Source organism: Ursus maritimus, unplaced genomic scaffold, assembly GCF_017311325.1.
Source record: "Ursus maritimus isolate PB19 unplaced genomic scaffold, ASM1731132v1 scaffold_67, whole genome shotgun sequence".
NCBI lineage: Eukaryota > Metazoa > Chordata > Mammalia > Carnivora > Ursidae > Ursus > Ursus maritimus.
This window is the reverse complement of record NW_024426852.1, coordinates 55,531-69,466: the sequence shown is the minus strand read 5'-3', so window position 1 is coordinate 69,466 and position 13,936 is coordinate 55,531. Positions and strand designations below refer to the sequence as shown.

Here is a 13,936-nt window from a genome sequence, read left to right as displayed (position 1 = left end):
TAAGGTTTATTTGTGGTTTTAGCTACGGGGTTCATAATTATTAGTGCTTGTTTGATAACAGTTTTTTGGTGAAGTCCTTAAGGGCCCGTTTCACCTGCTGATTCTGTACAGTGTAAATAAAGGGATTCAGCGTGGGAGCAACAGAGGTATTAGGTAGAGCTACACCTTTGCTCAAAGCCACACCTTCTTTCACAGATGTGTTTACGTGCATGAAAATGCAACTCCCATAAGAAATGGAAACCACAATCATATGAGAGGCACAAGTGGAAAAGGCCTTTTTCCTCTGCTGGGCGGAAGGGACCTTCAGAATCGTTCTAAGGATGAGTGTATAAGAGAGTATCACCAAGGCCAAAGTTCCCATGAGTGTGAATACTGCTAACAAAAATGCCATGAGCTCTAGAAATGTTATGTCTGTGCAAGCAATGGATAGCATAGGAGAAGAGTCACAAGTAAAGTGATCAATAATATTGGAGTCACGGCAATCCAGCCGGAGGCCCGTCATCACAGGAGGAAAGATAATAAGGAAACCACCTGCAACAAAGTTGCAGACTTTGTTACTCATGATAGTTGTGTAACGTAGAGGTTTGCAGATAGCCACGTAACGATCATAGGACATTACAGCCAGAAGAAAAAACTCTGTTGATCCGAGAAGGAGTAAAAGAAATACTTGTGTCATGCAAGCATTATAAGAAATGGTTGTGTCTCCTGTGGCAATGCTGATCAGAAATCTAGGAATACAGACTGTTGTGAATGAAATTTCTAAGAAAGAGAAATTCCTGAGGAAGAAATACCTGGGAGTCTTCAAATGAACATTTGCTAGTGTTAACATGACGATGGTCTTGTTTCCACTTACACTCAATAAGTAGGTGATCTCCATGAAGAGGAATGTCACAGTGTGTAACTCTGGTCGTCGGTGAGTCCAGAACGAATTCTCTAAGTGGTGTCTTATTTGGCGTGACTAAACTCTGGATTCTGTAGCTCTGTAGATAAAAATAAGAGTGGAAGTCAGCTCTTGATAATTTCAAATATATTTGTAGTGCTCTTATTCTGCACAAAGAATGATAGAGCATGCATTCTCAAGAAGTGAAAAAATAATTATTCATTAGAATTGCAAACTCATATCAGAATTTGTTTAGTAGAGAAACATTAATCTGTTTTATTTTTAAAAACTGAGGTTTAAATATGTTTAATTTCCAGCTATATACTTTAATTACTTCCTTAACATACAGGAAGTCTTTTTACAGTCATAAAAAAGAGAAATAATGATAAATACTTAGCTTACCTCATTGTGGAAGTAATTCGAGAAGATTAAACAAGTTATTGAAATATATACTATTTTTGAAAACTTAATGCCCATAAAATTCTATATTTTAATTTTGCCATTGAAAAACTTATTTTTGAGTCAGAATGCAATATTTTCTGTATAAGTCTTGTTTTATATTTATAGTAAAAAATCAAACAGAAAATACTGTATTTATGGGGAATTCACTGAAATCCATTCCCTTTAGCCTTTATATAAAATTGACCCTGTTTGCTACTCTTTGACTAAAGTTGGCACAAACAATGACAACCCTTATTAAAACAAACAAATAAACAAACAAGGTCATAGTATAAAAGGGCTGTTTAAATTGGACTTTTTAAATATAGTCAATTATATAAACAGTGAAAGAAATCAGATTATTCCCTCTAAGATTAATTATTTCAGACAGTTGTTGCATGACAGCTTTTGTCAAACTTCGCTTTCAAAAATAATAATCTGATAGTTTTCTTGTTTATTAAACTGTAGTTTTCGAGGATGTCATAGAGAAAAGAAGTATATTGGAACAGAGATAATAGTAATTAATAATCATACAACAAATCTAAAAGTTTTATTATTGTTATTATCATTAGTATTAATATTATGGCAAAGATCTAAACAGCTTTATTTTGTGCCCCAGCATGCTTCTGGTAGGTCTATCTAAGAGACTCACTCTGCAGATGAGGAACCTGAGGTACACAGTGGTTCTGTAACTTGCCCAAGGTCGTGTAAGCAGTGTATGTAGATAGGTTACTTCCGTGTCTTCGACTGCACCATTCCCAGTGCTTAACACAAATTCTGATTCAATTTTATTTGATGAATTAAAGAACAAATTAATGATTGAATAATGTATATGAATACCAGGTTAAAAATGCCCTCAAAAATCCAGAGATTTCTTTGGCTGTATGGGTTCAGCTCTGCATTCATGCATTGATTATTCTGAACTAGTCAATCCGGATAGATAAACAGACAGTGTGTGTCAACAAAGCGGGAGCTTTAGGTAATGAGAGTTTTGGAATCCCAGTGAGGTAGATACTTAATAAATACTAAATAAAGATATTTACCGATGTAGTTCAGCATGGGGTGCTTCTACCAGTACAGCAGTCTTCCCTTATCCATGGTTTTGTTTTCCACGGTTTCAGTTACCCACCTTCAACTGCAGTCTCGAAGCAGAAGGCCCTCCTTCTGACCTTCATCAGAAGGTCATTAGTAGGACTTCTGAGTGGCTCAGTCGTTTAAGTGTCTGCCTTCAGCTCGAGTCATGATCCTGGGGTCCTGGGATCGAGCCCCACATCAGGCTCCTTGCTCAGCGGGAGGTCTGCTTCTCCCTCTCCCTCCACTGCTCCCCCTGCTTCTGCTCTCTCTGCCAAATAAATAAATACAATCTTTAAAAAAAAAAAAGGTCAGTAGTAGCCTAATGCTACGTCACATGGGTATCTTCACCTCACTTCATCTCATTTAAGGATTTAATCATCTCACCTCATGAAGAGAAGAAGGGTGAATATACTACAATAAGATATGTTGAGAGAGAGACCGTACTCACATATTTTTACAATACATTGTTATAATTGCTTTGTTTTATTGTTGTTATTGATCACTTACTGTGCCTAATTTATAAATTAAACTTTATCGTAGGCATGTATGTGTGTATGGAAAAAACAGTCTATATAGGGTTCAGTACTATTCATAGTTTCAGAAATCCACTGGGGTCTTGAAACACATGCCCTACAAATAAGGGGGCTTCTGTGCTAGAAAGAGAGAAACCAGATTGGCAATAATGTAGTAAACTATGAGGATAGTCTAATTTAATAACAAAATCAAAGTATGAAATGTCAGGAATGTGCAGATGAGAATAACATGGGGTTATCCTGCAGCTGGTGTGACGATGGGTGGTCATACAAGATTAGGTCAGGCTAAAAGAAAAAATGCTACCTGACTTCTTCCTAAACAAGTGTGATACATTTATGAGCTCAGCTATGCCAAATTTAGGAAGCTATAGGAAGAGAAAATAATGGAAGAATTAACAAGATACTTTCATGACACATTTCAAAGAGAGTAGTTGTTAGAGTTCTATGATTTGTAAAGATAAATTAACAATGTCAATTAACATGAAACATACTCACTTTATGATAGTCCTTGATGGATCCAAGTCATAGTTTAAATTTAGATATTTTTCTGATTATGCGTAATAAGAGAAGCACAATGTTTTAGATAGAAAAATGTTCCTTCATTTTTACATTTATAAACTTGATTCACATTTGTGCACTCATTATTTAAAATTTAAAGATTTTGTTCAGATTCCCTTTTGTTACAATCCATGCATTTCTCAATCAAATATCCAGTCTGTGAGGATGAGAAAATCCAATGAGCATACTTTCAAAAATATTTTGTTTTGGAATTTAAATGTCATGTGTTTCATGATTTTTCTGATACTGCTCAGTGATATAAGTTTTCCAGAAAACTTTTCTCCAAAAGAAGCAAGACAAATTTTATGTGTTTTTGAGTATATATCATTATTGGAGAGTTTGTTTTTGAGGGAAACCTAACAGAAACATCTCTGGAGACAGAAAAATAGTGCATCTCAAATATAATTAATTTTGACAATACTTTTTAGTTGGGTTCCCTTGGGAGCCATTATATATTGGAGGAATATAGAATTCTACCTATAATATTAGACTTTGAAGTAAAAGGAAATACTGATGAAAAAAGTATCTCTTTCTTGATTATTTCTTAAATTATCTTTCTGATTCTTATTTTAAAAGAAAAGGTATTCTCATTGATGCTCCTAGAAAAAAATCCCAACAGTACAAACAGGATGAAGTATTTTTTTTTACAGTACAGTTGAGGTTCTCTTTGGAGAAGACCATGCATTTTTAGTTGTTGAATTAGCAGATTATTAAATTTCTTTAAATAAATATTTGCATACTTGAATTTTGATGGAATAGGTAAAATGTGGGACCCAATAATGGGTATTTTAGTTTAATTTTAGGTCACTAGCTAATGGATTCCAGGCTTTGATTAATGGTGTCATGGGAATGTTAGACCATGTGGTCTGTGCCCCACTCTGAAATCAAAGCTAAAACACTAGTTGTTACTTTGCATAAAAGGGAGCATTTGTAAGACCAGAAGTAATGATTATGGTAAACTGTCTCATATCAATAATGGTAAAGACAAGATAAAACCTAAAAGGCCATCTTGAGATTTTACTTCACTTTTACACCAATATCAGCCAGGAAACCCTGACCTTTAAGCAGTGGATATACTCAGTGATAGTCAACTGAATTTGAATTTTTTTGCTTTCCTTCTTTGTCTTTGCCTTTCTTTCTTTTCTTTCTTCTTTCTTTCTTTCTTTCTTTCTTTCTTTCTTTCTTTCTTTCTTCTTCTTTCTTTCTTTCTTTCTTTCTTTCTTCTTTCTTTCATTTGAGTTACATTTAAAAAAAAAGCCACAAAACTGAATGTCTTTAAAAAATCCATTTGGAAAGAATACTTTTGTCCATTATCTTAAAGTCTTAATAAATGATTCATAAAAGGAAAAGAAGAAGACATAGGAATTCTTTCTTTCTTTCTCTTTCTTTCTTTCTTTCCTTCTCTTTGCCTTTCTTCTTTCTTTCTTTCTTTCTTTCTTTCTTTCATTTGAGTTACATCTAAAAAAAAAAGCCACAAAACTGAATGTCTTTAAAAAATCCATTTGGAAAGAATACTTTTGTCCATTATCTTAAAGTCTTAATAAATGATTCATAAAAGGAAAAGAAGAAGACATAGGAAAAAGTCCTTGACATTGGTATTGACAATGATTTTTTGAATATGACACCAAAAGCATAAGCAACAAAAGCAAAATAAACAAATGGGACTATATCAAATTAGAAATCTTTGCACAGCAAAAGAAGCAATCACCAACATGAAAAGGCAACCTGTGGAATGGGAGAAAATATTTGCAAATCATATATCTGATAAGGAGTTAATATCCAAAATAAATAAAGAACACCTACAACTCTATAGCAAACAAAGAAACAATCCAATTAAAAACAGGAAGACAAACTGAATAGATATTTTTCTAAAGAAGACCTACAAATAACCAACCGGTTCATGAAAAGGTGCTCAACAGTACCAATCATAGGAAAATGGAAATCAAAACTGCAATGAGATCACATATTTGTTAGAAGAGCTATTTTCAAAAATACAAGAAATAACAAGTGTTGGAGAGGATATAGAGAAAAGGGCACACTTGTGCACTATTGGTGTGAATGTAAATTGGTGCAGCCACTATGGAAAACCATATGGAGGGTCTTCAGAAAACTAAAAAGAACTACCCTATGATCCAGCAATTTTACTTTTGGGTATTCATCTGGAGGACATAAAAACATTAACTTGAAAAGATGCCTGCACTCCCATGTTTATTGCAGCATTATTGATAATAACTAAGACATAATAGCAATCTAAGAGTCCATGGATGGATGAATGGATAAAGAAAATGTGATATATATATGGAATGGAATATTACTCAACTATAATAAAGAAATCATGCCGTTTGCAACAATATGGATGCACCTTGAGTGCATTGTGCTAAGTTATATGTCAGACAGAAGAAGACAAATACAGTATGATCTCACGTATATGTGGGAATCTCAACTACAAAACAAAACAAACTCATAGATATAGAGAGCAGATTGATGATTGCCAGTGGCAGGGGATAGAAATGTGGGTAATGCGTGAAGGTGGTCAAAAGGTAAAAACTCCCAGTTATAAGATAAACACATCCTGGGAATATAATGTATAGCATAGTGACTATGGTGGCTGAACCACATAACCATTGTAGGGAATGGTTCTATCCTCTGTCACAGGGGTAACAAAGAATCTGAAAGGCAGACAGACTTGAATTATATTTTTAGAAATGAGAAGTTCTGAGAGAAGTACGTTTAAGTCTGCAGGTAGAGATCTGAAAGGGTGATTGTTTGTGATAATAATCAGGTTCCCAGTCACACTTAGCACACTTAGCATGTAGGTAACAAGAAGATATATGAGAACTACAACTTGTCACCCTGGGTGATTTGTCAACTCAGGAAGAATAAACTCTGTTACTTCTGTGTAATTTCTTATTACTTTCCTTCTTTATTACTGTATTCTTTATTTTAGCTGTAAATTAGGTGAAGAAATAAGAAAGCTATGACACCAGTAAACAAAATATTCACACACTTAAAAAAATCATTGTTGTCTTTTTCTCTCAGAGAAAAAATGATTTTGTGGTATATAGAAACTAAATATTTCAAAAACTCTATTATTTATTACATCATATATTAATTTACTATTCCTACATTAACTCATTGTATTCTCATATATTTCAGTATAAAGCTCTTCTGAAAATGCAATATCTACCCTCAAAAAGAAAAATAATAATGTACAATGGAATATTACTCAGCCACAAAAAAATGAAATCTTGCTATTTGTGACAATGTGGTTGGACCTAGTGAGTATTATGCTAAGTGAATTAAATCAGACAAATGAGAAAGACAAATATCATATGATTCCACTCATAAGTGAAATCTAAAAACAACAACAACAACAACAACAAATGAATAAACAAACAAAAAACAGAATCAGATCTATAAGTATGGAGAACAAACTGCTGGTTGCCAGAGGGGGAGGGCTGGAGGGCTGGGCTAAATGGGTGAGGAGAGAAGGAGAGACAGCCTTTCAGTTATGGAATGAATAAGTCAAAAATCACAGCAGAAGGAATGCAGTTAATGATTGTAATAGCGATGTAATGGGACAGATGGTAGCTCCACTTCTGGAAAACAAAGCGTAATGTATAAACTTGTCACATCACTAAGTTATGTGAAATTAGTGTAACATTGTGTGTCAACTATACTCAAAATATTTGATAAAAAAGTAATTATCAAAACAAAAAATATAGAAATAAAAAATGTTGGATATAATTTATCTATAACATATTTAAAAAATATCTTTCTGACTTGTATGTCTTACCTATTTGACTCTTTCTTCTATAGTAAACAAACAACACACCTTAGCACATGCTAACAGCTTCTCTCACAAACATATATAGGGTCTTATAAAAGTATTTTCCCTTAGGATGGTTCTATTCTCTCACACCTCTGCTTTGAAAGATGCAGATAAAATAATCTTAATTCTCTGGTGGAAACAGTTTTCCAAACACTGTGAAAGGAAATTTTATCTGCCTACCTATCTATTATCAATCAATCAATCTATCTATCTATCATCTATCAATCATCTATCTATCTATCTATCATCTATCATCTATCTATCATCTATCTATCATCTATCTGTATATGTTATTGGAAAGAAATAATCCTAGGGGAGAAATGTTCAAAATTGATTCAATAAAATGTCAACAAGAAAGTTCAAGAAACCATTATTCTATCCAAGTTTTTATTTAAATTCTGTTAGTTAACATACAGTACAATATTAGTTTCAGATGTAGAATTTAGTGATTCATCATTTACATACAATGCCTGGTTCTCATCACCAGTGCCCTCCTTAATCCCCATCACCCATTTAACCCAGCCTTCCACCCACCACCCCTCTGCTAACCATCAGTTTGTTCTCTATAGTCTGTTTCTTGATTTGCCTCTCTTTCTCTCCTCAACATGTTTGTTTTGTTTCTTAAATTCCACATATGAGTGAAATCATATGATGTCTTTCTCCAAGTTATTTTGCATAGCATAATACTCCCTAGCTCAATCCACATCATTGCAAATGGCAAGATTTCATTCTTTTTGATGGCTGAGGAATATTCCATTGTATATCTATACCACTCTTTATCCATTCATCAGTTGGTGGACATCTTGGCTCTCTCCATAATTTGGCTATTGTTGATAATGCTGCAGTAAACATTGAGGGGCACGTATCTCTTTGAATTAGTACTTTTGTATCCTTAAGAAACCATTATTCTAGATTTATGGAAGAACTAAAAAAAGAGTATATGTCATGGAGTATTTATAGATTTTTTTCTATAATCTGACTTCTCTGGGCTAGTATATATTAAAAGTAATTATAACCCCAAAAGGCAGAATAGTTTAGTAGCTAACACAATGTGGTTTTGAAGCCTGCCTCAGCTACCTGAAAACTGATTCTTTAAGCTATGTGTGAGACAGTTTCACTGTTGGCTCCACAATAGAAATATTCCTCAGGGGCTAACTTGATATAATTATACTTGACTCTATAAGATAGAGAATTATTGAACAGTGCCCTTCAAAATGATCTTAAAATCTGTGAGCTGGTTGGAAATAAAGTAACTATGATGTCTATGTAATTTAAATTCTTTTTTTTCATCAATAAGGAATTCAAAGACATGTCTGAATAAGAGGGTGATGGTGTAGCCATAGCATGTACCATTTTATGAGGTTGTACATGGCTAGTAGAGTGGTTTCTTGCATTTAGGAAGATAGGATTAAATACAGGATTTTAAAAAGAGCTTCATTTTGCAATAATTTCAGATTTAGAAAACTTGCAAAAATAGTACAGAATTTGTTTCTATATTTTGCTCAGCTTCCTCTAAGTGCAGTGTCTTATGCAACCATGGAATATTATCAAAACTAAGAAATTAGCTTTGGTACAATACAAATAATTGAAGGACAGATTTTATTTGGATTCTCATCAGTTTTTCTGTCCATGTTCTTTACTTGCTGAGGATCAAATCCTGAATCTTCATAGTATTAGAGATCACGTTCCTTAGTTTTCTCCAGTGTGTGAAATTTCCTGTCTTTCCTTGTTTTTCATGACCTTAATATATTTGAAGAGTACTGATCAGTACTCTATTTTATAGAAAGGTTCCCAATTTTGTTTGTCTGCTGTTTTCTCCTGATTATATCAAGGTTATACATTTTGTGGAGAATGCCATAGAGATAGTATGCCCTTTTCAGTGTATTGTATCAGGGAGTATATGATATCTACATCTTATTACTGATGTTAACTTTGTTAACTTGGTTAATGGGTATCTTCCCGGTCTCTCCATCATAAAGTTCCCCTTTGAAATTATCAAGTATATTGGTGGAGATACTTTGATATATGTTGGTATGGTTGTAAATTGTGGCAGAGGGATAGCATTCTATAATCTTATGATTAAATCTCAGTCTTTAGTGAGCCTGTGTTCCTAAGCCTTCATAAGTGTTTCTCACAAAATCTTTTCCCTTGGAGTGTCGGCCTTTGTGTGAAGAATCCTGGGATTTTTTTCAGAATAGTTACTCTTCCATATCTTTGCCTGAGTCAAGAGATCTTTCCTGGTTCTTCAACTTGAGGAACCACTCAGTGCCCAGGAATTTGCCAAAATTACTATTATTAGTGTTCCTACCTACATATGGTTCCTGTGACTTATGCTCTGTGAAATTAGATATCAACTGGGACTCTGGATTTTCCTGTGTCTCTAGATTTCAGGGTGCCATTGCTCTGCAACTTCACTTCTACCATGGGTTCAAGTAAGGTTATTGACCTTTATAAGGCAGAAGTGATGACTTTCAAACTCTAAAAGATGGAGCTGAAACAGGAAGTCAATAGGATTTTCTATAAAGGTGCTTATGTTGTCTGCATAAATAAAATCTGTTTTGCTTCTTCCTGTTAGTCTGAATGCTTTTTCCCTTTTTAAAACTTCATTATATAAATTAGAATCTACCATATAATACATATTTTTTAAAGATTTACTTACTTACTTACTTTCTTACTTACTTATTTTAGAGAGACAGCATGGGGTGGAGGGGCAGAGGGAGAGGGAGTCAGATAATCTCAGGGAGACTCCCCGCTGAGTGTGGAGCCTGATGCAAGGCTTGATCTCATGACCTTGAGATCATGACCTGAGCCAAAACCAAGAGTCTGACATTCAACCAATTGAGCCACCCAGGTGCCCCAGAATCTAATGTATAATATTAAATAGATGTATCAAGAGTGACCGTCCTGGCCTTATTCTTTTTCTTAGCATCAGATTGTTCAGACTTCCACAATGAATTAAGACGTTAGCTGTAGTTTAATTATTTTTTTTTCTTTCTTTTTCTTTTTTTTTAAGTATATTTTGGATGTCCTTTTTGATATTTGCCACTTATTAGATCAATTCATTGAGTGTTTTTTGTTTTTGTTTCTTTTACAGTGTAATATTAGTTTCAGGTGTACAATTTGGTGATCCAACACTTACATACAACACCCAGTGCTCATCACAAGTGCATTCTTTTTTTTTTTTAAAGATTTTATTTATTTATTTGACAGAGATAGAGACAGCCCACGAGAGAGGGAACACAAGCAGGGGGAGTGGGAGAGGAAGAAGCAGGCTCCCAGCAGAGGAGCCTGATGTGGGGCTCGATCCCATAACGCCAGGATCACGCCCTGAGCCGAAGGCAGACGCTTAACTGCTGTGCCACCCAGGCGCCCCCACAAGTGCATTCTGAGAGTTTTTATTTGATATGCTTTTTGGACATTTTTCTGCAACTATTAAGAAAAACTTCACTTGATCAAAATTAATTAAACTTTTTACATATTTCTAGATTTATTTGCCATTATTTTAAATATTTGCAGCTTGTTCACAAGTGAAATTTGTTACCATATTTTCCTAATAATATCTATTTCCTGATTTTGCTCTCTGGATAATTCTATTCTCATAGGATAAGTTGGATAGTATTCCCTACTGCAATATATTCTGGGACAGTTGTGTACAATTATTAGTATTGCTTCCTTAAATATTTTGTAGCAACCACTGGTGAATGTGGAATTTACTTTGTGAGATATTTCTTAATTATAAGTTCAATTTCTACACTAGATATAGACCTGTCATCAATTTTCTTTCTTGAATGGGATTTATTGTTTTTTTCTTGAACAGAATTTTGTTGTTTTTCCATTTCTTTATGTTTTTTAATTAATTGACATAAAGTTGTTCAAAAACCTCCATATTATTTGCTCAGTAACTGTAGAATATCAGTGATAAGACTTGGTCTTCTCTGATAATGGTAATTTGTATCTACTCTGTATTTTTCTCATCAATCTGGCTAAAAATTTATCAATTTTGATGATATTTTCAAGAAATCAGATTTGGTTTTATTGATATTTTCTTATTTTTCTGTTTTCTATTTCACTGATTTCCACATTGGTCTTTATTACTCCCTTTCATCTGGTTACTCTGAGTTAAATTTGCTTTACTATGTTGATAGCTGATTGAGGTGGAAGCTGAGGTCATTGATCTGAGGATTTTTTTCTTTCCTAATTTTAGAGTCTTATGTTTCTTTAGCTGCATCCCACAAATTTTGTTATGTTGTAATTTTATGTTTATTTTGTTCACATGGCATTTTAATTTTTCTTTGATTTCCTTCAACCCAGGGATTATATATATCTTAGTTTGCAAATATTAGTGGATTTTTCCAGATATCTTTCCATAATGATTTGTAAGTTTATTACATAGTGTTCAGTAACATACTAGGCATGACTTGAATGTTGTGAACTTATTGAGACTCTTTAGTCACTCAGGTTATGATCTATTATGATAATGTTTTGTGTAATACTGGAAAGAGTAAGTATTCTGTCGATGTTGGATGGAATGTTCTGAAAATCTCAATAAGGTCAATTTGGTTGATAAGATTGTTCAACTCTTCCACATCTTTATTGTTTTTTTTTTCAACCTTCTATATTAATTATTGAGTGTACTGAAACTTCTGACTATAATTGTGCATTTGAGTGCTGCATTGTTAAATTTAACTGCATTTGTTAAATTGTGGTTGATATGCAAACAGATTAGTTATGGAGATGAGTTTGGTAAAAATAAATGAAATCATTCTGTGAAAATCAGTTTTGCACATAGAATTTCCAATTAAGTTTATTGAATGTTTTATTATTATTTGTAAATTATATTAGTAACATTTATGTCTGTGTATTGTTTTCTGATCATTGGTTTTAAACACTAGCTAGCACACTAGTTCTCTCTGCCTGTATGCATTGAAGCATCAGGACTTTATTGAACACCACACTGTCTGAGTCGTACCTGCATCAATAGATGCAAAGCACGTATTTACATTTACATAGAATCTCCAAAGCAACAACTGGAAAAATGAAAAGCTTTGTAAAGCAAAGAAAGAAATAAGAACATAATTCTGGAGTAGGTGGAAAATTCACATCTATGATGCCTAAGAAGAGAGTCCACTGTACTTCCCAGTTCTAACTGTGGACCCTACAAACTGAGGGCTTCAGAGGGATGGGGGGGGGATTGGGATAGGCTGGTGATGGGTAGTAAGGAGGGCACATATTGCATGGTGCACTGGGTGTTATATGCAAATAATGAATCATGGAACATTGCATCAAAAACTGGGGATGTACTGTATGGTGACTAATATAAAAAATAAAAATTATTTTAAAAAGTTAATATCAAATTGAGTGAAACACTTTTTACAAGCAGATATAGTAAATATTTTTGCTGAGACACAGTTGGAAATATCACAGATGTTTTAGACATTCATGCTCTCAGAATTTAATTTTCACCTGTTTTTGATTATGTGTTACCCTGTTTCTGTAAACACTTATCAGAAGAACTTTTTACAGTGAGAAAAGAGAACCAAAGCACTGAGAATTCAAATAAATATTAAGGAAAAATGTTCTGATGGTAAGTTAAATGATTTCATGCATTGCTTGTGGGAGAGGACAGGAAAGAAGCAAGTGGACAAATACTATATTAAGTTTTATTCTTGTAACCGTAGAGCAATAATTAAGAACTTCTTATAAGAAAGATTTATGTCAAGTTTTAGATAGTGCAAACATGCTTAAATCCACACCCTCCAATGTCCATAAAAATTCTGAAAGATGTATTTTCCATTTTTAAGATAATGAAACCATACGAATACTAGAAAACATTATAGGGTGCCATCAGTGTGCCAGAAATTTTGAGAACTACCTGGGAGATAGAAAACACATGGTTTTAATTTCCAAAAAAATAAAAAATAAAAGAAGGAAATTGGATCACAGGAAACCAGGTTCTTTCCAAGGGAGTGTCAGATAAGCTCCAGCTCAGCATCAGCAAATTAAAAGAAAGTAATGGGCTGTGGAATAATCATCAGTGTAGTTCACTCAAAATGCTTGTGGTGAAAATATAGGGATTTTACAGAAATGGCAATGCCATACTTGTAGTAAATTTGGAATTTAGTCCGGAAAAGACATTAAACAAGATATGTTATAATATTAAAGGATAAAATTCACCATGAAGATATAACGCCTATGTCCCAAATAGCACAGATCAACATTTTTAATATAAAAACCCTAGGAGATACAAGGACAAATAAAAGCACACTAGAGGTAGGAGACTTTACCTCACAGATGAAATTACATTAATACTCAATGCTCGTGCACTGGGAGAAATAACTTTTTAGAATTACTTAGAATTTTATCTAGACTTTGATTAGTGTGCAAAGAGAAAATTCTTTCAATGATTGTTAAAACTAAATTCTGGCATTCTTGTTAAGTGTTATCCTCACTTACGTGACATCAAATCACTCACACTTAGAAAATTTTCAGAGCACGTAAATGTAAAAAGAAAGTTGAACTGAGTGAGGCCAAAATAGAATAAATGGAGAATAAGAGCTGAAGGAAAGGAAGTTGAATATCATAGTGGTTGGAGAAATATAACAATGTTAACATTGTGTTAGA

General features: G+C 33.6%; 1 protein-coding gene across 1 annotated transcript; it reads right to left on the bottom strand.

The window, feature by feature from the left end:
* Positions 1-40: 40 nt before the first annotated feature.
* Positions 41-7,821, bottom strand: LOC103681019 (olfactory receptor 6C65-like). The gene is given in 3 exon segments (XM_040623741.1): positions 41-871; positions 6,305-6,401; positions 7,781-7,821. Coding segments are annotated over 3 exon segments (969 nt in total).
* Between the last annotated feature and the right edge of the window lie 6,115 nt (positions 7,822-13,936).